The sequence below is a fragment of the Coregonus lavaretus genome (assembly GCF_964263955.1).
Source record: "Coregonus lavaretus genome assembly, chromosome: 1".
Lineage (NCBI taxonomy): Eukaryota > Metazoa > Chordata > Actinopteri > Salmoniformes > Salmonidae > Coregonus > Coregonus lavaretus.
In genome coordinates, this window is record NC_139988.1 from 46,849,976 (window position 1) to 46,877,138 (window position 27,163).

The 27,163-nt window shown below is 46.0% G+C and overlaps 1 protein-coding gene across 4 annotated transcripts in view; it reads left to right on the plus strand.

Moving 5' to 3' along the window:
• LOC311131470 (calcium/calmodulin-dependent protein kinase type II subunit gamma-like) overlaps window positions 1-27,163 on the plus strand; it is a 119,532-nt gene that overhangs the window by 53,865 nt on the left and 38,504 nt on the right. For 3 of the 4 annotated variants that reach the window (XM_084164484.1, XM_084164485.1, XM_084164486.1), the window contains exons 4-13: window positions 1,826-1,880; window positions 3,320-3,385; window positions 7,804-7,876; window positions 9,829-9,931; window positions 14,553-14,636; window positions 15,060-15,154; window positions 16,423-16,545; window positions 16,727-16,810; window positions 16,952-16,994; window positions 20,356-20,399. In XM_084164484.1, coding sequence (XP_084020610.1) covers window positions 1,826-1,880; window positions 3,320-3,385; window positions 7,804-7,876; window positions 9,829-9,931; window positions 14,553-14,636; window positions 15,060-15,154; window positions 16,423-16,545; window positions 16,727-16,810; window positions 16,952-16,994; window positions 20,356-20,399 — 770 coding nt within the window. Of the gene's footprint in view, window positions 1-1,825; window positions 1,881-3,319; window positions 3,386-7,803; window positions 7,877-9,828; window positions 9,932-14,552; window positions 14,637-15,059; window positions 15,155-16,422; window positions 16,546-16,726; window positions 16,811-16,951; window positions 16,995-17,890; window positions 17,951-20,355; window positions 20,400-27,163 lie in introns of all 4 variants that reach the window. The other variant, XM_084164487.1, reaches the window with a different exon arrangement.

The window sequence follows — 27,163 nt, forward strand, 5'->3', positions numbered from 1 at the left end:
ACTAACCAGATGTGTAAAAAATGGTGTTTAGACCTATGATTTGGGCTGCTATTATGTTCTGTTCTGCTGACTATTAGGTGAGAAAAACATTGGCAAACCTATTACTGCCACGCCTAATTCCCGCTCCCCCGCTCCAGCGCTCGACGTCTCTGATCTACTAATCACTGGTCTGGCAACCATCATTACACACAGCTGGACCTCATCATCACCTTGATTACTCTCCCTTTATTTAGCCCTCAGTAGCCTCAGTCATCAGGCAGTGTTGGTTTTGTCACATTCAGTACGCTTCTCCTGTTTTGTTTATCTGCCTTTTTCTTATGATTAAACTCACCTTCTGCACCTGCTTCCTGACTCCCAGCGTATATGTTATAATTGCTGACCCCTGCTGTACACTATTCTAGTTCAGTGGGGATAGGAGGGGGGTGGCAACTTTTGTCTCGCCAAGGGCGGCAGAACGCCCAGGGCCGGGACTGTTAGGTCCATAAATGTTATTGATGCACACGTGTGCATATATAGAGGTCCCGTACTGGGAAGAAATTAAATCTACTGTCACCCCTGTAGATTATATCATGTTTTTTTTACAATAAAATAGGTGTGCCTTGACTGTGATAAATGCTCGGGAAATAAGAGTGTCTTGTCTGCTAAATTAACAAAACAAGGCTATGCCATTGCACAGCCATAGGCTTCTATGAGCAAGTGCCACTGCTGAGTTTACTGCCTTTTTGAAGATTGTGTTTCCCGATAAAATATAACCAGTTGATACTATGGTATTAAGTGGCACTTGTTTTGTTATTGACTGAATATACAGTATATAGGGCAATTTTTCAATTAGGATTTGTTCTCTGTAATGGTTATGATAAATGAGGCATTATTGCGGACTGTTGGCAGGACCAAAGAAAATTAGTTGTGTTCTGTTCATAAATATGGATTCCCCCTGTAAAGAAATAGTGTAGAATTGCAGAAAATTGTTTTTAAATGTTTATACTATTTTAATTATATATTTTTTTGCCCCCCACCTTTAGACAAAGTCAGGTGCCCATGTGTTGAGGGACATGTCACTAATCCCCTGTGCTTTGAGTGGAGTTAGCATTTTCCCAGTTTAAATCCTGGTATTCCGTGGTAAGCACAGAAGCTCCCAACCAGGATGGGGTCCCCTTTGTTCCCACAGAGGCAAAGCCAGGCATGGGTGTGTGTGTGTGTTGCGATGGGGTGTGTCTGTGTGTGTCGTTGGGATGGGAAGTGTGTGTGTTGTTGGGATGGGATGTGTATGATGGCCGAAGCAGCTGGATGTTCTGAGCACATTGCTCCATACATCATTGTGAGGTGTTACACACATGCACATACACTCCCATGCAATCACACATACAGTACATTCAAACTACATCTCTTATGCCACACAGACCACATGCCAACACATACTGTGCCTTATACTGTCCACTGAAGACCGTGAACAGACATGCTACAGGACCTGTGGCAGTGCAATACTACTCACTAATGAATGAACCCACTGACACCTGCTGATGTCACCTCCTACCTAGAAGGAGCTTCACTTCCACAGCCAGAGGCTACAGGTGATTGAGCAAGTGTGTGTGTGTGTCCATGCGAATCTCACATCTCGCTTTCCACGAACTATAGGTCACAACGTGACACAAACGAGCTCTCACTGTCCTAAGTGCGTCCCTGGGGCTCAGGGGGGAAGCAGAGGAGGAATTGGCGAGGCGAGAGATAAGGGGATAAGATCTGTGTGTGTGTGTGTGTGTTGACTGTTCTTTAACTTTCTCTCTATTTCTCTGTCTGTCTGGCTGTTTGTCTGTCTGTCCCACAGTACGACTACACGAAAGTATCTCAGAGGAAGGCTTCCATTACCTCGTCTTTGACCTGTGAGTATACTGATACCTGTCAGCCAGTCCCACTGCTCTCTCTGGCCCATGTACTCTCACAACTCTCATACTTAAAGGTGCTTATAATGATTACATATAGCCATTACATGTGGCCTATGCAGCAATCAAAGCCACATGTTATTCTCTGGTGTTATAAGTCTGCTAAATGACGATATGTTATCATTAATACATCCAATACCCAAAACCATCAGAAATGCTCCTTTGTTTAGTTTCAGTAATACATCGTTTGTTATTGTACTCCAGAGGCTGTGATAGTGTGTATGGTTATCAGCAGGTCAAGTGGTGTAGACTGAGAGTCCTTTGTAGAGCACAGTCTAGTGCAGGTGTGTCAAACAAACGGCCCGGGGGGTCCAATCCAGCCTGTGGGTGGTTTAGGTAAAAAAAGTAATATATATATACAATACCAGTCAAAAGTTTGGACACACCAACTCACTCCAGGGTTTTTCTTTCTTTTTACTATTTTCTACATTATAGAATAATAGTGAAGACATCAAAACTATGAAATAACACATATGGAATCATGTAGTAACCAAAAGAGTGTTAAACAAATCAAAATGTATGTTATATTTGAGATTCTTCAAAGTAGCCACCCTTTGCCTTGATGACAGCTTTGCACCACCCCCTTTGTTCAGGGACACATTATTCAATTTCTGTTAGTCACATGTCTGTGGAACTTGTTCAGTTTATGTCTCAGTTGTTGAATCTTGTTATGTTCATACAAATATTTACACGTGTTAAGTTTGCTTAAAATAAACGCAGTTGACAGTGAGAGGACGTTTTTTTTTTTGCTGAGTTATATAAAGAATTGTGGGGGGGGGGACAAAGTCAATATACTTTAAAATGACTCAAACCAAATTGAAACTGTGTATGATAATGGCCCTACATTTATACAGTTACTTGACTGTGTTTGTCCAGCTCGCTAATAATCACTGAAATTAAAAGCTAGACAGTCAGGGAGAATAGAAAATTCTAAAAACGATGGATATAGGATAATTTTTTTCTAATTTTGACCTCGTTGAAGAGCTAATGCGGCCCCCAGGGCAAAATGAGTTTGACACCCCTGGTCTAGTGGGACTGTTCTGATAGCGTGAGAGGACAGGGTGACATGTCACCACGCAGATAGCACTGTGTAACTACAGGGCATTCCAGAGAGGGGTTAACACCCTAGCCCCAAGTGTTGGTAACATTCTTCCTCAACCAAAACACTTTCTTAATTACACAAAATTGTATTTTGCATAAACCATACTTTTGTGTGTGTGTGCGTGTGTGTGCGTATGTGTTTTGTGTGTCCAGTGGAACATGCTCTCTCTGGGCTGTGTTCCCCGGTGGCTCTGGTAGACTGGATGTGTGCCATCATACCATCATGGTTCCAGACTGGTGTCCATGTGTCGACTAAGCTGTTGTTTCTCTTCTTCCAGTGTCACCGGTGGAGAGCTGTTTGAAGACATTGTTGCCAGAGAGTATTACAGTGAAGCTGATGCCAGGTGGGAACACACACCCCTGTGCACATATGCACACATTTAAAACACACACTCCTACTATACGCACACACATACAGTGCACACTGTCATTCTACATCTGTTGCTCCGCAGCCTAAATTTGTTTAGGCTTCACTTGGACAATTGTGTCTGTGCCATCACCCAACTGTGTCTGTACCATAACATGTTTTTTGGAGACCTTTGCACGTATGAACATAACAGTGGAGGCTGCTGAGGGGAGGACGGCTCATAATAATGGCTGGAACGGAGCGAATGGAATGGTATCAAACACATGGAAACCATGTATTTGATACCATTCCACTAATTCTGCTCCAACCATTACCATGAGCCCGTCCTCCCCAATTAAGGTGCCACCAACCTCCTGTGGAACATAATGTTCATTGACATTGTATATAACTATACAGTTCCACACTCATGCTTTCCTCCCTAGGCTGAGTATTGTCCTGGCAGGGTGTTTGTGTGCACATGGGCTGTGTGGAAGAGAGTGTGGGCCAGGGGTGAGTGTGGCTGTCAGAGGGGGAAGGCAGACAGTATGTGGACAATATGGAGGCTCTGGCCCAGAGGCCTGCATGGCTCTGTTCTGGCTGCGAAGAGTTTCTCTCCAGGACAGAATCTGGGGCCGGGCTCAACCACGCTGCCTGAGCTGCTCATTTAATCAAGCAAAATGGGATGCGAGAGAATATGATAGGGTGCAAAATGCCTCCGGGAGTATGACTTTTCACAAGTACAGGGAAAGGAGGGGGAGGAGAGGGGGTGATAGAGAAAGAGATGAACAGGGAGAGAGACTGGATAGCCAGAGGGTGAAGGAGGGAGAGAAAAAGAGGAGAGGAGACAAGGAGGGAGGATAAAGAATTTGGGGTAGAGTGAGAAAATGTGTAAGCTAGATAAGCAGCCTAATCACTAGAATTCGATGTTGGACATTTGAAAAGGTCCAGAGAATGTCGATATATGCCTTCCTCAGCACTCGTTATGCTCAGTGCCGAAGCACACTGCTCAGGCCACTGCTCTATGGCAGTTTACAATGCTCTAGCAAGCCGTGAGAATATTTGATGATACTTGATGGGATGAGGTCAGTTGGTTTGCAGAGCCTTCCCCGAACCATAGCCCTAACCTGAATGCCTAAACTGTTAACCTTTGAGTTGTTTCTGTTTTAACCCTGTAACGTACGGTATTAACCCTGTAACCACACAGAATTATTGCGTCAAAAATAGACGTTCATCAATAATACGTAGAATTTCGAAGGGATCCTGGTTCGAATCCAGGCTCTGTCGTAGCCGGCCGCGACCAGGAGACCCATGGGGCGGCGCACAATTGGCCCAGCGTCGTCCAGGGTAGGGGAGGGAATGGCCGGCAGGGATGTAGCTCAGTTGGTAGAGCATGGCGTTTGCAACGCCAGGGTTGTGGGTTCGATTCCCACGGGGGGCCAGTATGAAAAAAATAAAATAACAATACTAACTGTAAGTCGCTCTGGATAAGAGCGTCTGCTAAATGACTAAAATGTAAATGTAAACTATGAGTTCTTGTTGAGATAAGGAGAGAGGAGAGTGAAGGAGAAAAACGGGTGGAAACGCGTGTGTGTGTACACACATGCCTCCTTGAGACAAAGAAGGAGAGAGAGAGAGCGAGTGAGAGGGAGAGAAAGAGAGAGAGGAAGACTTTTACTGGGAATGGCAGTGCTGGTGCCTGTGTAGTGGGATGGAATGGAATGCAGGGCACAGATTTGGCCAAATTTGGCCACAATACATGCTTTTCTCCTGATTACTCTGAACGAAAGGATATTTCATGAGTACCACGCCCCCTGGGACCCTGTCTCTCATAGTATCAACTATTCTCTCTCTCTCCTTCTTTTATTATTCATCCCCTCTTCTCGTCTTCTTCCTCCACTTTTAAATCCAGTCTGACTAGATGAAAAGGGGATGTTGCTTTCAAGGCTTGTTTGATGTAACACAGCACATAGCAGCCTCTTTTTTTAAGTAATACAATGTGTAAGAGAGTGTAAAGACAGAGTATAAATAAATGTTGAACCAACACATATTAAAAAATACTATAGTATACTATGGTATAAATACTATACTATTCACTGTAGTGTTTTTGCAGACTTTACTATAGTTGTCACGTTCGTTGAGTACAGGATTGGACCAAGGTGCAGCGTGGAATGCATACATGTTTATTCACGAAGTTAACACACGACAAAAACAACAAACGCAACGTAACGTGAAGCTCACAATGGCTACACACAAACAAGCCAAACAAGAGTCAAGATCCCACAACATAGGTAGGCAAAATAGCTACCTAAGTATGATCCCCAATCAGAGACAACGATCGACAGCTGCCTCTGATTGGGAACCACACCCGGCCAACATAGATCTACAAACATAGAATGTCCACATAGAAATACACACCATAGATATACACATAGAAATTCACACCCTGACCAAACCAACGAGAAACAACCGGCATTAAAAGGTCAGGGCATGACAATAGTATTCACTGTAGTGTTTTTGCGGTACAGTGAATAGTGTAGTATTTACTGCAGTATACTATAGTATACTGTAGTATTTACAGTTAACTATAGTATAAATACTGTAGTAAAATAAAACTGTAGTATGCACTGAGTATACCAAACATTCAAAACACCTTCCTAATATTGAGTTGCACCCCCTTTTGTCCTTAGAACAGTCTCAATTTGTTGGGCATGGAATCTACAATGTGTCGAAAGCATTCCACAGAGATGCTGGCCCATGTTGACTCCAATGCTTCCCACAGTTGTGTCAAGTTGGCTGGATGTTATTTGAGTGGTGGTCCATTCTTGATACACACGGGAAACTGTTTAGCATGAAAAACCCAGCAGCGTTGCAGTTCTTGACACAAACCAGTGTGCCTGGCACCTACTAGAATACCCCATTTAGAGGCATTCTCCTTGAGGAAACTTACTTTAGAAATACTAAAATAGCACATTTTCCATAACCTGTATGTAGCTAGGACTGGGTCTGAATGGATAGTTCAGCGCTTCTGCTTTTTTCTATAACTATATTTACTGTGTAGTGTTTTTGTGGACTGTAGTAGTATTTACTACAGTGTTTTTTTCGATGATACTGTAGTATTCACTATTGTATTCTACAGTATAATACATTCTAAAGTAAGTACTACACATGATCGAGGGATACTACAGTGTGTAGTATAGTATTTTACAGTATACTACAGTTTACTACAGCATTCTATAGTAAGTACTGTATTATTCTGTAGTAAACTGTAGTATTTTTCATGTGGGAAAGACAAGGAAACAGACCATGTACTATCAAACCCACTTCAAGTCGATAATGACCTTATTCACCATTTAGCCTAGTAGGGGGCTGTTTTACCCACAGACCTTACAAAACTACAGATAAGTTACTTTGGCACCGGCAATGTGTAGAGTAGGGCCAAAAAGCACCAACTTCAGTGTGACTTAAAATTTGCCCATCTAGATGGAATATAACTGTGTGTGTGTCCAGACAGATTGTGGGGAGGATATGACATGGTTAATATATCTACTGTCTCGCAGGCTTTTGGTTTAATAGAAAACAGCACCATTGGGGGAAAGGGCTGAGGCTAGCGAGGTTCCTCTGGCTCCACACAGAATCCTCTGCACAGTTGCTCTTCCTCTCTCTTTCTCTGTCTCCCTATTTGCTCTCTTTCAGTCTCTCTCTGTCTGTTTCACTCAACAACAAAAAAATATCATTTAAAAAAATGTATATTACCCCCTTTTTCGATCTTGTCTCATCGCTTCAACTCCCCAGCGGCTCGGGAGGCAAAGGTCGAGTCACGCGTCCTCCGAAACATGTCCGGCCAATCCGCGCTTCTTAACACCCGCCCGCTTAACTCGGAAGCCAGCCGCACCAATGTGTCGGAGGAAACACTGTTCACTTGATGACCAAGGTAAGCCTGCAGGCGCCCGGCCCGCCACAAGGAGTCGCTAGAGCGCGATGAGCCAAGTAAAGCCCCCCCGGCCAAACCCTCCCCGAACCCGGACGACACTGGGCCAATTGTGCGCCGCCCTATGGGACTCCCGATCACGGCCGGTTGGGATACAGCCTGGGATCGAGTGGCGCAGTGCTTTTGACCGCTGCACCATTCGGGAGGCCCACTATCTCTGACTCTATCTTTGTCTGCCTCTCTCTCAGCCTGTAGTTCTAGTTCACTGTTTCTAATAATAACAAACAGCAATAGTCATGAATTGGATTGATTTTGCAATCCTGCAAGTGCTCAAAGTGCTTAAATGACAAGGGGAAACTCACCTCATCTGATCCATAAACCAGTAGTTTCTGAACCATGCCTGCTCCGTACTGTGTATTGTGTGGTGGTTGTGATGTGTCTGTGCATTGACGTGTGTGTTCTGTATCCTGTGTCTCCTTTCTCTGCAGCCAGTGCATCAATCAGATCCTGGAGAGTGTCCACCACATGCACCAGCATGACATTGTGCACAGAGACCTCAAGGTGAGTCATCTATCACCATGGCAACACAACACCTGGGGGGGCTGCGTCATCATGCCCCCGCCCCCCAAATCCCCCCCACTGGCAACCCAACCGACGCATATGCACACATGCGTGTATACGTAAGCCAATGAAAACATACACAGAATTCCACACACACGTAAGCAAATAAAAAAATACAATTCTTTGGACGTCAGAGAGAGTGACTGATCAAAAAACAACAGACCCTTTCCATCTCGTCAGACTGGAATTAAATGTAGAGGCACTGAGCCAGACAGTGTGTTTCAGGTGATTATCATTCCCCAGCCCGTCTCTCTCTCTCTCTTTCTCTCTCTCACCCTCTCTCTCTCTCTCCCTCTGTCTCTCCATATCTGACGAAAGCAGACGGAGCACCATTTGACTGCTATTTATAGCCAGGGTGACATCACGGTGAATAGACACAATGCTGGCTGGCCTGGTGATACTTACCACCACACTCCAATATTAACAATAGGACACACTTCAAAGAGTTATTTAGTTTTTGTTTGAAAGGTGAAAACCGTTTACATGCTCTAGTCAACAAGATGTGTTGAATATCACTGTGAGCCTCTTGAACGTATAGCTCTTACAATCACGGCACTGAAAGCATTATTACCAATACTACTACAACTACATCTTGTATCACCACCATTATTCTGAGTACATGTACCAGTAGAACCATCCGTCATTCAGCTGGCAGGCTAGGAGGTGTTCCATAATGCATAAGTCAAATGCATTGTAACTACTTTTGCCAGCAGATCCACTGCAGAGACCAGCTGTAAGTGAGGGGGAAATAATTAATGAAGTGTGTGTGTGTGTGTGTGTGTGTGTGTGTGTGTGTGTGTGTGTGTGTGTACGCATGTGTGTGTAGGACTGTTACCATGGAGTAAGGCCTCATGCCACTCCATGATATGTTTTATGCTATGTCCTTTGGAAATGTAAAAAACAAGAATAAAGAGGAAAAGTGAGACATACAGAGAGGGGAATAAGAGAGAAGCTGAGAGATGACCCCCCCACCACACACACAGGCTGGCTGCCTGCATGGCATCTCCGGAGGCCAAATGGCTGAAGGTAAACAAGGGAAGAGCGAAGGGGGCGAGAGAGAGGCTGGCGGCAGCTCGGTTGCCATGGAAACCTGTGTGATGTCCCGCTGCTGCAGCGCCAGCGTAGACTGTAGGGGGACTCATTATGCCACCTCTAATTCATCACGACGGGTGTAATCTCTCTCTCTCTTTGTCTCTTTTTAGCTCTCCTCCATCTGTCTACACTCGCTTTCGCTCTGTCCTTTCTCTTTATCTCTCTTTCTCTGTTCTCCCTGTCTTTCTTGAACTCTCTCTCTCCCTCTCTCTCTTTCTCCCTCTCTCCTTTCCTACCATGATCCCTCCTCGAGAGAGCGAGAGAGCGAGAGAGAAGAGAGACAGAGCGCACAGAGAAGACTTAGCAAAAGTGTCACGCTTCCGTCGCAGAATCAATCAAACTAAGCCGGGGCCATGAGGGCACTTGGCACCGCACACGGCCCTAAACCCAGGGGTGGTCACACCACAGCCCCCCTCCACCTGTCCCTGTCCCCTCCTATCCCCCTGCCCTCCTATCCCCCCCCTCCCAACAGCCCCCCATAGGTACTGATTGAAGGTCACACCCCAGGGGTATTTACATTCACCTTCTCTGACCCTCAGAGGCACACTACATGTACGCCCACCCACTTCTGACACACTGTTTTTTTTTCACCTTGGTTTTTTCATGGCTTTTCTGATCCCGATTCCTGTCATGTTTTGCGGTCAGCGTACATGGACCTCACAGTTTAGTTGAATGACTCAAATTTGTCTGTGCCTTTATAGACTCTTGAAGGAGTTTGTTCTTCATTTAGTTTTGCCTAATTGATTGATTATCTTTCTGTCTGTCTTGTCTCCCCTCTATGGTTTGGCTCTGGTCTGTAGCCAGAGAACCTGCTCCTGGCCAGTAAGCTGAAGGGAGCTGCGGTGAAGTTGGCTGACTTCGGGCTGGCCATCGAGGTGCAGGGAGACGAGCAGGCATGGTTCGGTAAGAGTTTGACTTAAAACATTCACATTTACATTACATAAAAAGAGTCATGCTAGCAATGACAAAGATGGAAGATGTACAATGACAGGAAGTCAGTCTTCAGACTTCCTGTCCTCTGACGTCAAAAACTACAGACCGGTATTCCATCTTTTCTTTCCAAAACACTTGAGCATGCTGTCTCTGACCAACTCTCTCGTTATCTCTCTCAGAACGATCTTCTTGTCCCTAACTAGTCAGGCTTCAAGATAGGTCACTCAACCGAGACTGCTCTCCTCTGTGTCACGGAGGCTCTCTGCACTGCCAAAGCTGACTCTCTCTCCTCTGTTCTCATCCTCCTAGATCTATCCGCTGCCTTCGACACCGTGAACCATCAGATCCTCCTCTCCACCCTCTCAGGGCTGGGTGTCTCATGCTCTGCACACTCTTGGATTACATCCTACCTGCCAGGCTGCTCCTACCAGGTGTCGTGGAGAGGATCTGTGTTTGCACCACGTGCTCTCACTACTGGTGTCCCCCAGCTCAGTTCTAGGCCCTCTTTTCTCTATGGTCTCTCCTATCATTGCTATACGGATGAAACTCAACTACTGTTCTCCTTCCCCCTTCTGACACCCGTGCCTATCGCTGCTTGGATGTCGGGCCACCACCTCAAACTCAACCTTGACAAGACAGAGCTGCTCTTCCTCCCTGGGAAGGCCTGCCGTGCTCCAAGACTTCTCCATCATGGTTGACAACTCTATGGTGTCCCCCTTCCAAAGTGCAAAGAACCTTGGCGTGACCCTGGACAACACCCTGACGTTCTCTGTGAACATCAAAGCAGTGATTCACTCTTGCAGGTTCATGCTCTACAACATCCGTAGAGTACGACCCTACCTCACACAGCAAACGGCGCAGGTCCTAAAACAGGCACTTGTCATCTCCCGTCTGGTCTACTGCAACTTGCTGTTGGCTGGGCTCCCCGCTTGTGCTATCAAAGCCCTGCAACTTATCCAGAACGCGACAGCCTGCCTGGTGTTCAACCTTCCCAAGTTCTCCCATGTCACCCCGCTCCTCCGCACACTGTACTGGGTTCCAGTCGAAGCTCGCATCCACGACAAGACCATGGTACTTGCCTACTGAGCAGCAAGAGGAACTGCCTCTCCCTACCTTCAGGCTATGCTCCAACTCTACACCCCAACACGAGTACTTATTTCTGCCACCTCTGGGTTAAGGAAGGGGGGTTCCGGGGTCCTCCCCCACAAAACAAAATATGTATAAGGACTGAAAAGCTTGGTTCTGGTGACTTTTTAAAAGGAAAGAACTCCAATAAACCATCTAAAATATAAGTTCCATCCCCAGAAATTAGCTCAATAATGTATGATTATAGTATACAGGATGCAATTTAAGTTTGAGTGCTGCAGCTATCTAAAGAAACACAACAGAGACCTTCTTTCTGAAATAAAAAGTTTATCTTGAAAAAATTAACAGAGGAACATTTGACTGAACATGAATTAGAGCCCACTAATTCATGTTCATCACAAAATGAGGGTTCTGACAAAACCTAGTGCAGACATAGTTTACAGCCTTTGTCAGAGCACATTATTCTTCTGGGCTTTTTGAAAAAGATTTCCAACACCCTCCTGTAATTGAGCTCCTTGATGGGGGGACCGTTGATGGAGAGGCGGCTAGATGCTCACCTTGCAGTCTGTTCCTCAAGTCTTTTTTTGACCTGCAATAAGAGAAAGAATAATAAGAGAAGGGAGAGGGACAAAGAGGATCTACTTTCACATTTAAATGTTCTTACTCGTTTCATTGCAGAGAAGTCCCTCTCACAATTAACGGAAGACACTGGTATAGTCAGTGCGATTGCAGCCAGCTGGCTAAGGCAGGGGTAGACTGCCCCACTCATCAAACTGCGAGGCCAGCTTTGTCATTGCCGTCAGCTGGTCCAACCCCTGAAATACATGAAAAACTAAAAGATGTACAACATTAAAGAAGAGCCAACAGAGTGGTAGTTCAGCAGGAAAAAGGGTTGGACAACACTGGCCTAAAATATTCTCTTCAAAAGATTGTCACACTCATGCCATACCTTGAATGATCCAACTAGCACATGTTGCTTGTAAGAGGGCCACTCTTGCAGCACAGCAGCCTCTGGCGCTTGCAAGAACTGCCTGGAGAGGAGGGTCAGGTTGAAGGTGTTTATCCTCTCAATAGAGAACGCAGCCTGAGGGCCCAACACACTGAAGGCCCCCAGAATCTCCAGGTGTTGGAACCTCCGGTCTAGGCTGTCCTGGAGGCCAACAAGATATGGATCCATGACCTAATTACAGCACAAAACCGAAAATAAGTGATTAATAGCTGTTTGTTTTAGTTTATCCAACACACATGATGTAACATTGGTTTCATCACAGCATTTGAAAACAAATGTTTTTACCTGAACCGAGCCCAGAACAGCTCCCTGGTCTTGGTCTTCTCCACTTGGCTTCTCCCTCTCCTCTCCTCCTCCTCCTTGATGTTGAATGCGCCAAGACCCACTGGGTCATCGAGGTCCTGGTGGAGTTGGCTCAGAAATAAACACATAATGCTGTAGACTAGTACAGACTAAATATGCAAAAAATGTTTTAGCCCTTAGCCTAATTAAAGGAAATTTGACTAACCATGTGGCGTATTATATAGCCATGGCTTCAGTCTGTCAATTCTAAGCCACTTTGGGTCCCATCCGGATTGCCGGTGGTGCACACTTGGCCTCACTCCTCTCTCCTCCTCCTCTCATCTCCTTTTATCTACTCCTCTTTCTTCTCCTTCTCTCTGCTCTCCTCTCTCCTTTTCTCCTTCCTGGCTCTCTCCTTTCCTCTGTTCCACTCTGCTCTCCCCTCTCCTTTTCTCTTTCCACCTCCCCTCCTGGGTCTCTCCTCTCCTCTGCACCATTCTGTCCCTCATGCATCCCTACCTCACTCCCGGGATTCTGCCTCTTCTCTGTCTAGTAAAGTAAGCCATATACTTGTTATAAAAACGATAGCTTAGCTTTTAAAGAGTTATCTAACTAAAGAAAGTTTCATTTAATTCAGGCTGATTTGACGTTAGCTAGCTAAGTTAACGTTACCTGACACTTGTCCCCCTTTCTCTTTCACTTCTGTGGCTGGAAATATTTCAATATACTCATCTGAGAAAATCAAATCAAAGACAGATAACATTAAATGTAGCTATCTTGCTTGCACTTACAGTTCCAAATGAACTAGCTAGCTAACTTGTGTAACCGGTATGAAATGGCTAGCTAGTTAGCGGTGCGTACTAGTAGCGTTTCAATCGGTGACATCACTCGCTCTGAGACCTTGAAGTAGTTGTTTCCCTTGCTCTGCAAGGGCCGCGGCTTTTGTGGAGCGATGGGTAACGGTGCTTCGAGGGTGACTGTTGCCGATGTGTGCAGAGGGTCCCTGGTTCAAGCCCAGGTAGGGGCGAGGAGAGGGACGGAAGCAACACTGTTACACTTGCTAGACTAGTAACGTTAGTTAACCATGTTTCTATCATCAACATACTTGTGGAAATTGGATAGCTAATTGCCGTTAAAATTGTGGCAGCAATATCATAGATCTAAATGATAGTTTTTAGGTTACAGCTAGCTTATGTAGTTAACTAGTTGGCTAGCTAACGTTAGTAAAACAAACAAGCTAACGTACCTTTCTTGCAGTTTCTCACGCAGGAGCACTCTGAGGTGATTCAAGTGAATTGTGTTTCGCACCGCAGAGCTTCTGTATTGCGCACTGGTCCCTGGCGTGCCGTTTCTCGCTCAGGTGCATTCTGAAGGGATTCAAGTGAATTCTGTTTCGCACCGCAGAGAGTCTGTATCGAGCACTGGTCACTCGCGCACTGGTCACTGGCGCGCTGTGTTTCTTGAGTTGCAGGCTGCCTGCCACAGCTCACAGAGCTAAATAACCTTCAGAACTGTGTTGAACCCAGACAGATTATCTATTTACCAAGTTAAACCTAATGTGCTTTACAGAACTTTATTGAAACTATGTTTGGTAGAAATAGTGGCGGCAATGATTCTCCCGTGGCGCAGCGCCACACTTAAATGAACGCAGAGGATACACTGCACCACCCTCTCTTCTGCTCATCCCTCCACTCCGTCCATTGCTCTGCCTAGCATCTCTCCATCTCTCCCTCACTGGCATAATGTCGCTTGGCATTTGCACATGAAAGTAGTGGGCCCAGAGGTTGTGCAGTATTGACAGTAGGGCTCCTCACCTTTTAATCTGACGACTATTTGATTTGACCCCCCTGTGTCCATCTCTCCAGACAGAGCTGTTTGAACCTGTCACTTACACCACACCCCAGAGAGAAACGGGCCAGCGGGCCTTGGCTGAGTGCCCACATGCATTAATAGATGTTTATTAGATCAGTGTAGAGGAAAAAGCTCCAAATTAGCAGACTTGGTCTTATCTAGCCAATGAGCCAGAAGTCTGTGCCCACTGGCTGGTTCCATCTTGTTGGATCTTATTACTACTCATTAATATAGCTCTTCTGAATGGGGATGATAGGGGGTTTTGATGGAATGCTGTGTTGGTACACTTCTCTTGCAATGTCATTACATTAGATCCTAGACTTTGTGGTTTTATTCTTTTTGACACGTTATTTGCTGCTGTAGGTTTTGCAGGCACTCCGGGCTACCTCTCTCCAGAGGTCTTGAGGAAGGACCCCTACGGCAAGCCAGTGGATATCTGGGCCTGTGGTGAGTGACTCCTCCAACCTGTGTATGTGTGTACACATTTTACTGTACTTGTGAGTACCAGAAGTCCTCATAAGAATAGTAAACCAACTACAATTCAGAGAAGTGACGACATTTTGCCGGTCCTCACTTGTAAAAATGCTATTTTAGGCTTAGGTTAGGTTTAGGGTTAGAATTAGGGTTAGAATTAGGGTTCGCGTTAGGCGTTACTGGTTAGGGTTAGGAGTTGGGGTTGGGGTTAGGGGTTTGGGTTAAGGTTAGGGTTAGGGAAAGTAGGATTTTTAATGGGAATCAATTGTTGGTCCCCAAAAAGTCCTCACAAGTATAGTGAGACATATCTGTCTGTGTGTGTGTGTGTGTGTGTGTGTGTGTGTGTGTGTGTGTGTGTGTGTGTACTAACCCCCCCTGTGTGTGTTCTGTGGTTAGGTGTGGTCCTGTACATTCTCTTGGTGGGCTACCCTCCCTTCTGGGATGAGGACCAGCACAAGCTCTATCAACAGATCAAGGCTGGGGCCTACGATGTGAGTAGTGACCACCTTCCTTTCTCTCTCTCTCTGTTTATCATTCACCACTATGGGATTAGACCAGATTTGTGTGTGCATGATTATACAATGTCGAATTCACTGAGAGCCCAGTGTTTGTGTGCCTTGTTAGTGTCCTTGACTCAGAGTAGTGAGTAATATCTTGTGTGTTTGTGTGAATCAATCTGTTTATGTCGTTGTGTGTGTCTGTGTGTGTGTTTACATACATGCACGTGTTTGCTTGCGCTCGTGTGTGTAAGTTTGGATGAGGCCTTGGGTGAGAGGGATGGAGGGAGAGCTGTAGGGAAGCAGCGGAGTGGTGTTGGGTTGGGCTGGCAGGAGCTTTTAGCAGCACTCAGGCCATTAACACTGCACTGATGGGAGGAGATGGGGAAGAGCCTCACTCTGTGTGTGTGTGTGTTTGTGTGTGCCTGTCTGAGTGCACACTTTTTCTCGAGTAGTGTTCCTCACACGCAGGCACGCAGTCCCGCACGCACACACTTCAGGTCCCCGCAACGACCCAAGTGGGCCCGGTCCAGATTCTACTCTCCTTCATTTTTAATTGGCTGCGATAGAGAGCTGTGTTTCCTGCCCATTGATCATGTCAGAGCGGCCCTCTGCAGTTACTAACCAAGGAGACACTACAGCACTGTGTCAGCCAGGGACACAGCTCAAACTACTGCTTGAAGAACCCAAGCTAACAAGGATGCTGTGATGTGTATACATGCAGTAGGACTATCTTTTGTATTACGTGTACCTTTGGTTTGGGGCAGGGGTGCCAACCCCCTCTCCTGGAGAGCTACTGTACACTCTTGCAGGCTTTTGCTCCAACCCGAATTTAGCACACATGATTCTGATAACTACAGTATCTGTTGACCAGATACTTACTAACTACCTTCTAATTCAGGTTCGGTTGTGTTACAACTGGGTTGGAGCAAAAGCTTGCGCACCTAGTAACTCTCCGGAAGGATTATGAGGACCAGCCAGGGTATTAGTGTGGGGCAGCCGGCCGAATGAAGCGGAAAGGGCCGCCATGACCAGCACTACCTCCTCCTCCTCAGTCTCTCTACCATTGCGCTCACTATTTCAATAAATCTCCATCACAAAGAGCACTGTGCTGTGGCGTGTGTTGAGTGTGTGTGTCTGTGCGTATTTGTGTCTGTGTGTGTCCTTGTACCGTATTGACATAATGTGCATCTCTAACATTTTCTCCACTTCTTTCTCTCTCTCTCCCCTCGTCCCCCTCTCTCTCCCTCCCTCCCTCCCAGTTCCCCTCCCCAGAGTGGGACACAGTGACCCCCGAAGCCAAGAACCTGATCAACCAGATGCTGACTATCAATCCTGCCAAGAGGATCACTGCTGACCAGGCTCTCAAGCACCCATGGGTCTGCGTAAGTCACCCCATCACCAGGCTATCACTTACATGTAATTTACCATGGTTTTACTTGAGGATGGAATCGGTACTACATTATGGTAACGTTGGCCCCATTATACCTTCGTAACTGGTGCTGTGATGGTGTATTCATTGATCTGTTGTTCTCTGCTTTCCTCTCCTCCTTTTCCCCAATCCAGCAACGCTCCACTGTGGCGTCCATGATGCATCGTCAAGAGACTGTAGAGTGCCTGCGCAAGTTCAATGCCAGGAGAAAACTCAAGGTGTGTGTAGACACACACACACACACACACACACACTTGGGTGCACACACAAATGCACACATATATCCCATCGGTTGTGTTAGAGAGATTGTATACACCCCCTGTCCTTTGCACTAACCTTGTATTCTGTGTCTTCCCCAGGGAGCCATCCTTACCACCATGCTGGTGACCAGAAACTTCTCAGGTGAGGGGGCATCTGGGTGTTCGCATTTAGAATGGAATTAGTGTTGTTCTAAGTTATAGTAAGTAAAAATGATCCCAAGATAGACAATAATACATACTGTTTGTTCAGAAGTGTTGAGTAATGAAAGTGAGTTTAGTGCCCTTACCTTAGATTGAATGTCCCTTAGAGAGGAAACTGCCTTGAAGACTCAGTATAATGTCTCTGAAACAGAAATGTCCTAAGTAGATGCGTTGAGGTTTTTGTTGTTATATAGACGTTATAAATAACATAATGTCATTCATAATAAGGACCATTGTAAACTGCAGATGTGTAGAGTAGGTTGTTTGTCCTTGTATAAATCCACAACCCACCTGCATCCCAAGAATACTGGGATACTAAGTTGTGTTCTATGGCCCACGTATCCTGGCTAATTGAGACATTCAGAGAACCATTTGAAATCCTATCAGCACATGAAGAGCTTGTCTCAGCCTTGTCTGAAGGCCTTTCTATAAAGCACTATCGTGGAGTACAGACATTAGTCATAGAGCTCTTGTGCTCGTAAGAAAGTAGTGTTGTGTGTACAATGTTGCTTCATAACACCGCATAACTGTCACTTGTCGATCTCAGTGTTTTGTGTGGCTATTTTTGAATAACTGGTTGTGAACAATGATGGGCCATTGAAGGTGTTTTTTCTAACATTGAGTGTGCACACTGGGTTAAGTATCGGTATCCGGCAGGATATACAGTTTAGAGCCCATGGATGTATGTATCTGCCCCCCCCCATGAGATGAAAAAGGTGGGTGAGTGGAGTGAAGCGGGGGCCAGGATCTTAAAGAAGGAAGTGACACTGTGCTCTAGAGAGGCTCTGCCTGTTCCCTGGTTGGTCCCTCCCAACTGAATGCCTCTCTGTCCAATAGTGGGCCGACAGCACACCAGCCCTGCGGCCACCACCAGCACGGCTGCTCTGGCTTCAGAAGGTATGTTAGTCAGGACAGGGGAGCCGCAGCAACCTGGCACTGTGCCAACACTGCCCCCTGGTCTGTTAGCATGTGGCCCGGGGTGCCAGCCACTGACCATTGGTTGCCCCACCTGGCACGTACTGTACTGCTCCAGAGTGGCCTCTCACACACACCCCACCCGCTGCCCCCCTAACCCCCCCCCTCCCTCTCCACGCCTGCACTACACCCTCTGAGTGATCCATGACTATGGACCAAGGTTGGCCCTACCGAAGGGTTAGAACGCAGGACACTAACCTGTGCTTTAAAGATACATTGTTCTATGGGCCCATGCATATGATTTTAAGACCTGACACAGCCTTCTTATGGTGTTTTGCAGGCAGGTACTGGTAACTGACAATGTGACACTCAAAATGCATTATGGTTTCGTATTCATGAGCCATGGATAGATCACAATGCATTATAACTGTGTGATGTTCTAAAGAAATGATAAATGAAGGTGATAGCCATCATTTTTATGGTCACACACATGCGCACACACGAACCCACCCACACACACACAGACACACACACACACACACACACACACACACTCTCACACAGGCAGGGAAGATGTCGGAGAGGAAATGAAGTTAGTCTGCTATATTCAGTTGGCCTGAGGCTGTGCCGCTAACTCCTTCTGCCGTACCCCTGCTGTGTGATAGCAGACAACCTTTCCATAATAATTATATTTGTCAGGTGCATTATCTATTTGGCTTACCTTATCCATGTCTTTGCCGCAGATACTGGTCTTACTTTCTCTCCATTTATTCAGACCGATTTCAGACCTGTAACATAACCTGAATTGGCTTAGGTTAATGCACACTCAGTCACAGCGCTGATACAACAGGACAGTGTGTGCATGCACAATATGTGTGCCAGCCTACCTACTAGCTAGTGTGGGCATGTCTCTCTTTCTTTCCACTAAATAAAGCGTTGTCAATAAACATTTGGGCAGTCTTAGCCATAATTAATAAGGACTCGAACTCTAAAAACAAACGAGCAATCAATTACCCACCCCCTACATTTGCCTGTATATAAGTCCAGTTAAGATCCACAGATCCTAGTCAATGCCCAGCTGATGCCCAGTCTATCTATGCCCATACCCCACAGCCCCACTGCATGGCCTGGTACCTCCAGCCAGCAAGCATGTATCTGTGCCTTTGCCAGCCTGCATGGGTTACCAGATGCACCGGGGTGGTTCAGATTTTTTTCTCTCTTTATCTCTGGTGTCTTGCTTGCTCCATTTAATTTCTTCCTGTCTGTACCTTCCTATGGGTGAAAGAAAGCACACTTCTGTAACTGGCAGCTTGAATTGGCTGGTCATGAGTCACGCCCACAGAAGCTTTGACTAACACTTGGACCCTGGCCCTGCCCTTTCTGTTTGTCTGGTGACTTGTTTCTCCCGCCTGATCATGATCTCACAACTCTCCCACAAGGATGATAGATGGTATTCAATTATTTTAATTGCAGCGGTTGAAAGAGGATATACTGCTTACGGCTTACGACCGCAATACAGTCTTTAGATGCTTGGATCCAATCTATACCAGGCGGCAGGCAGGGTGTCTCCCTTTTGTCCCTATGATGCACTCTTTAACTGAGCTGCACTCTGGGAGCTGTAGTTTGCTGTGGATAATGCATGTCAAGCTTATGATATGACCCACAAAGCACCACATCGCATGAACCACCTGCAAACGAGCCTGAGACCAATTTTTGCCTGCAGTCGTCGTTGTCACTTTATATGAAGATGAAGATACTGATAATTTATTTTTTATGTTGTGTTTTTTCCTTGCCCTGGGATATTGAGGATCTTTGAAACCTGACTGAAGGTTATCATGAATGTGTCTGAGTGTTTCTGTCCGTCTCTGTGTGCCTCTTTCTGTTTATGTGGCTCTCTCTCTGTCATTTTTCTTTTTCTATGTGAGCATTTGCACTGTACTGTAATATATGTACAGTGTGTGTGGCGTCGAGACCATATACCTGTATGTGATAATATGTCTGTGGGGCATGCTAAAAAGGAAACGGTACTGTGTTCTACCACCCTGCTCTCACTGTACATACCCTACTCCCTACAGTATTTACTGTCCAAGTCTCGAGCATCAGATGACTCCTGAGCAGTTCTTCACCTCGGTGACCACAGAGACTTGTGACATCACTGTCCTCTACTTTTCTGACCTACGTTCTCCTACAGTGTTATGGTTCCAGGTTGATTGATGCGGGTCGGTAGAAACCAGAAACATCCGGTTTTCAGGGTTACAATATCTTCAACATAGCTTCCCTTTGCCCTGGAAACCGGATGTGGGGACCCCACTCAGGCGTTTCCTTAATGCCTGCTACGTTAGGTTAGTCATGTCCTAACGTCTGTTCCTCTCCCTCTTCTGTTTCAGCATGCAAAAGTTTACTAAACAAAAAATCGGATGGTGGAGTGAAGGTAAGTGAGCTGTATGGAAGGTCTCCTCTCTCTCTCTCTCTCTCTCTCTCTCTCAGAAGTGTGTTGGCGTTAGGAAACAGATTTCCTGTGTATACTGTGGGAATGGAGAGACCAGCGTTTTGGTCTCCCCTTCCACAAGACGTCTTAAGACATCTCACAACTCAGTGTCTGTAATGTATTCAGACCCCTTGACTTTTTCCACATTTTGTTACGTTACAGCCTTATTCTGAAATTGATTAAATTGTTTTTTTCCCCCTCATCAATCTACACACAATACCCCATAATGACAAAGCAAAAACACGTTTTTGGAAATGTTTGTACATTTATTCAAAATAAAAACCGGAAATATCCCATGCACATAAGTATTCAGACCCTTTACTCAGTACTTTGTTAAAGCACCTTTGGCAACGATTACAGCCTTGAGTCTTCTTGGGTATGACGCTACAAGTTTGGCACACCTGTATTTGGGGAGTTTCTCCCATTCTTCTCTGCAGATTCTCTCAAGCTCTGTCAGGTTGGATGGGGAGCGTCGCTGCACAGCTATTTTCAGGTCTCTCCAGAGATGTTTGATCGGGTTCAAGTCCGGGCCCTGGCTGGGCCACTCAAGGACATTCAGAGACTCATCCCAAAGCCACTCCTGCATTGGCAGTGTGCTTAGGGTCGTTGTCCTGTTGGAAGGTGAATCTTCGCCCCAGTCTGAGGTCCTGAGAGCTCTGGAGCAGGTTTTCATCAAGGATCTCTCTGTACTTTGCTCCGTTCATCTTTCCCTCAATCCTGACTAGTCTCCCAGTCCCTGCCGCTGAAAAACATCCCCACAGCATGATGCTGCCACCACAATGCTTCACCGTAGAAATGGTGCTAGGTTTCCTCAAGATGTGACGTTTGGAATTATAATAATAATAATAATAATAATAATAATATGCCATTTAGCAGACGCTTTTATCCAAAGCGACTTACAGTCGTGCGTGCATACATTTTTGTGTATGGGTGGTCCCGGGGATCGAACCCACTACCTTGGCGTTACAAGCGCCGTGCTCTACCAGCTGAGCTACAGAGGACCAAAGAGTTTAATCTTGGTTTCATCAGACCAGAGAATCTTGTTTCTCATTGTCTGAGTCCTTTAGGTGCGTTTTGGCAAACTCCAAGCGGGCTGTCATGTGCCTTTTACTGAGGAGTGGATTCCGTCTGGCCACTCTACCATAAAGGCCTGATTGGTGGAGTGCCTCAGAGATGGTTGTCCTTCTGGAAGGTTCTCCCGTCTCTACAGAGGAACTCTGAAGCTCTGTCAGAGTGACCATTGGGTTTTTGGTCACCTCCCTGACCAAGGCCCTTCTCCCCCGATTGCTCAGTTTGGCCGGGCGGCCAGCTCTAGGAAGACTCTCGGTGGTTCCAAACTTCTTCCATTTAAGAAAGATGGAGGCCACTGTGTTCTTGGGGACCTTCAATGCTGCAGAAATGTTTTGGTACCCTTCCCCAGATCTGTGCCTTCACACAATCCTGTCTCGGAGCTCTACGGACAATTCCTTCGACCTAATGGCTTGGTTTTTGCTCTGACATGCACTGTCAACTGTGGGACCTTATATAGACAGGTGTGTGCCTTTCCAAATCATGTCCAATCAATTGAATTTACCACAGGTTGGACTTCAATCAAGTTGTAGAAACATCTCAAGGATGATCAATGGAAACAGGATGCACCTGAGCTCAATTTCGAATCTCATAGCAAAGGGTGTGAATACTTATGTAAATAAGGTATTTCTGTTATTAATTTGTAATACATTTGCAAACATTTCTAAAAACCAGTTTTCGCTTTGTCATTATGGGTTATTGTGTGTAGATTGATGAGGAAATCAATTAATGTAATGAATTTTAGAATAAGGCTGTAATGTAACAAAATGTGGAAAAACCTACGGGGTCAGAATACTTGCCGAATGCACTGTAAAATGACATGCAGTTTAAATAATACTATCACTTGCTAGGGGGAATGATACAAGGTTATTAGCGATAAATATTACTTCACTGTCCATCTCAGCTGTCCAGATTGTAAAGGGTATATAGTCTACACCCATAGTAAAGTTATGATTTTCAGCTTGGATGTGTATTTGTGTGTGTATGTGTGTGACTGTGTGCAGACAGCTAGCACAGAAAGGCAAGTAGGACTTTTTTTGTCCACTAGTTCCTACAGTGGCCCCCTCTAACGGGACCAATGAGTTGTAGCTGGCAGCTGATGGACAGTTCATTTCACCTTTGAAATTGGGAAAATTGAGTTAAAAGTAAATTTTTCTGTGCAATTAAAGGGGAACAAAGAACTGCGTTATCAACAGGATTTCAAAAAAACGGACCTAGCTAAGCATGATCTTTTCCACCAATCCTGTCATACAGCAAACCTCTCCTCTGATCCTAAATGATCTGAGCGATCTCCATGTTCGAAGATAGTTGGTTTTCAACAAGGAGTCAGGGCATGCAGTGAAGTGCCGTGATCGACAAAGGCCATACAATACCCAGGTCTAAAGCAACACAACCCACCTTAACATTAAAAAGAAAAGGACAAGCTGCACACCGTAGTTGCGCCGAAGCAATACTTTATTCAGCAATGTTTCAACAGATAAGCTGTCTTCATCAGGGTTTCATGTCAAACAATACAGGTCACAAGTATTTATAAACTGGGTGGTTCGAGCCCTTAATGCTGATTGGCTGACAGCCGTGGTATGTCAGACCATATACCACGGGTAGGACAAAACATGTATTTTTGCTGCTCTAGTTAGTTGGTAACCAGTTTATAATAGCAATAAGGCACCTTGGGGGTTTGTGGTATATGGCCAATATACCAGTGGTGTAAAGTACTTAAGTAAAAATACTTTAAGGTACTACTTAAGTCGTTTTTTGGGGTATCTGCACTTTACTATTTACATTTTTGACAACTTTTACTTTTACTTCACTACATTTTTACTCCATAAAATGTCCCTTACACCCAAAAGTACTCATTACATTTTGAATGCTTATTAGTAGGACAGGAAAATGGTCCAATTCACGCACTTATCAAGAGAACATCCCTTGTCATCCCTACTGCCTCTGATCTGGCGGACTCACTAAACACACATGCTTCATTTGTAAATGATGTCTGTGTGTTGGAGTGTGCCCCTGGCTATCCGTAATTTTATTTTTATTTTTTATTGGTGCCGTCTGCTTTGATATATATATAAGGATTTTGAAATTATTTATACTTTTACTTTTGATACTTAAGTATATTTAAAACCAAATACTTTTAGGCTTTTACTCAAGGAGTATTTTACTGGGTGACTTTCACTTTTACTTGAGTCATTTTCTATTAAGGTATCTTTACTTTTACTCAAGTATGACATTGGGTACTTTTTCAACTCCGCGTTGCGTTGTATGTAAGAACAGCCCTTAGCCATGGTATATATTGGCCATATACCACAGCTCCTCGGGCCTTATTGCTTAAATATACACTACCAGTCAAAGGTTTGGACACACCTACTCATTCAAGGGTTTTTCTTTATTTTGTACAATTTTTTACATTGTAGAATAATAGTGAAGACATCAAAACTATGAAATAACACATATGGAATCATGTAGTAATGAAAAAAGCGTTAAACAAATCTAAATGTATTTTATATTTGAGATTCTTCAAATAGCTACCCTTTGCCTTGATGACAGCTTTGTACACTCTCAACCAGCTTCACCTGGAATGCTTTTCCAACAATCTTGAAGGAGTTCCCACATATGCTGAGCACTTGTTGGCTGCTTTTCCTTCACTCTGCGTTCCGACTCATCCCAAATCATCTCAATTGGGTTGAGGTCGGGGGATTGTGGAGGCCAGGTCATCTGATGCAGCACTACATCACTCTCCTTCTTGTTAAAATAGCCCTTACACAGCCTGGAGGTGTGTTGGGTCGTTGTCCTGTTGAAAAACAAATTATAGTCCCACTAAGCCCAAACCAGATGGGATGACGTATTGCTGCAGAATGCTGTGGTAGCCATGCTGGTTAAGTGTGCCTTGAATTCTAAATAAATCACAGACAGTGTCACCAGCAAAGCACCCCCACACCATAACACCTCCTCCTCCATGCTTTACAGTGGGAAATACACATGCAGAGATCATCCGTTCACCCACACCGCGTCTCATAAAGACACAGCGGTTGGAACCAAAAATCTCAAATTTGGACTCCAGACCAAAGGACACATTTCCACCGGTCTAATGTCCATTGCTCATGTTTATTGGCCCAAGCAGGTCTCTTCTTCTTATTGGTGTCCTTTAGTAGTGGTTTCTTTGCAGCAATTCGACCATGAAGGCCTCATTCACACAGTCTCCTCTGAACAGTTGATGTTAAGATGTGTCTGTTACTTGAACTCTGTGAAGCATTTATTTGGGCTGCAATTTCTGAGGCTGGTAACTCTAATGAACTTATCCTCTGCAGCAGAGGTAACTCTGGGTCTTCCGTTCATGTGGCGGTCCTCATGACAGCCAGTTTCATCATAGCACTTGATGGTTTTTGTGACTACACTTGAAGAAACTTTCAAAGTTCTTGACATTTTCCGTATTGACTGACCTTCATGTCTGAAAGTAATGATGGACTGTTGTTTTTCTTTGCTTATTTGATCTGTTCTTGCCATAATATGGACTTGGTCTTTTACCAAATAGGGCTATCTTCTGTATACCTCCCCTACCTTGTCACAACCCAACTGATTGGCTCAAACGCATTAAGAAGGAAAGAAATTCTACAAATTAACATTTAAGAAGGCACACTTGTTAATTGAAATTCATTCCAGGTGACTACCTCACGAAGGGTGGGTATTTGAATAATCTCAAATGTAAAATGTATTTTGATTTATTTAACACTTTTTTGGTTACTACATGATTCCATATGTGTTATTTCATAGTTTTGATGTCTTCACTATTATTCTACAATGCAAAAAATAGTAAAAATAAAGAAAAACCCTTGAATGAGTATGTGTGTCCAAACTTTTGACTGGTACTGTAGGTTTCCGTTGGACACACGCAGGTGTTTGTAATCATGGCCGGCTGTGGCATGATATCATTGTTCAATTTACAAATATCAACAATATATATCAAATAAGGCATGAATGGATATCCATAGATATCATGACATCATCTAAGTACACATTTTTAACCCACCTTAACGTCACATTGTCACAAACGTCTACTAAGTGAGTGGACCAAGGCGCAGCGTGCGATACGAACATGACTTCATTTACTTAAAGTACTCAATGCAAAACAACAAACAATGACGAATCGTGAAGTCCTCAGTTACAATGACTGATACGGAACAAAAACCCACAACACTAAGGTGAACACTGACAGTTTAAATATGGCTCCCAATCAGAGATAACGAGCCGACAGCTGACACTCGTTACCACTGATTGGGAGTCACACGACCAAACAAGGAAACACAACCAAATACAACACAACCAATACCAAACACAACCAAATGAACACACCCTGGCTCAAAATACACAGTCCCGGAGCCAGAGCGTGACAGTACCCCCCCCTAAAGGCGCGGACTCCGACCGCGCCTACACCCCAAATAGGGGAGGGCTGGGTGGGTGTTGCTCCTCGGAGGCGGCTCCGGCTCCGGGCTTGACCACCACCCTTCTTCAATCCCCCCGTAGCGCCCCCGGTCCGATCTGACCCAGCTGGTAGGATCTGGACTGACGACGCGCACCCCTGGCTTGGCGCGTGAGGCAGGAACGGACCGGACCTGGCTGACGATACGCACCCTAGGCTTGATGCGTGGAGCCGGAACGGGCCTCACCAGGCTGACGACTCGCATCCCTGGCTTGGTGCGAGTAGCAGGAATGGGCTGGATCAGGCTGACGGCTCGCACCCTTGGCTTGGTGCGAGTAGCAGGGACGAGCTGAACCAGGCTGACGACTTGCACCCTTGGCTTGGTGCGAGTAGCAGGAACGGGCTGGACCAGGCTGACGGCTCGCACCCTTGGCTTGGTGCGAGTAGCAGGGACGAGCTGAACCAGGCTGACGACTCGCACCCTTGGCTTGGTGCGAGTAGCAGGAACGGGCTGGACCAGGCCGACGACGCACACCGTAGGCTTTGTGCGTAGAGCAGGGACAGGCCGGGCTGGGCTGGCGACGCACAACTTAGGCTTTGTGCGTGGAGCAGGAACAGGCCGGGTCGGGCTGGCGACGCACACCGTAGGCTCTGTGCGTGGAGCAGGGACAGGCCGGGCTGGGCTGGCGACGCACACCGCAGGCTTTGTGCGTGGAGCAGGAACAGGCCGGGCTGGGCTGGCGACGCACACCGTAGGCTCTGTGCGTGGAGCAGGAACAGGCCGGGCTGGGCTGGCGACGCACACCGTAGGCTTTGTGCGTGGAGCAGGGACAGGCCGGGCTGGGCTGGCGACGCACACCGTAGGCTTTGTGCGTGGAGCAGGAACAGGCCGGGCTGGGCTGGCGACGCACACCGTAGGCTTTGTGCGTGGAGCAGGGACAGGCCGGGCTGGGCTGGCGACGCACACCGTAAACCTAGTGCGTGGAGCAGGAACCGGCCGGGCAGGGCTGGCGACACACACCGCAGGCTTAGTGCGTGGAACAGGAACCGGCCGGGCTGGACTGGCGACGCACACCGTAAACCTAGTGCGTGGAGCAGGAACCGGCCGGGCAGGGCTGGCGACGCACACCGCAGGCTTAGTGCGTGGAACAGGAACCGGCCGGGCTGGACTGGCGACGCACACCGTGGGCTTGGTGCGTGGAGTAGGAACAGGCCGGTC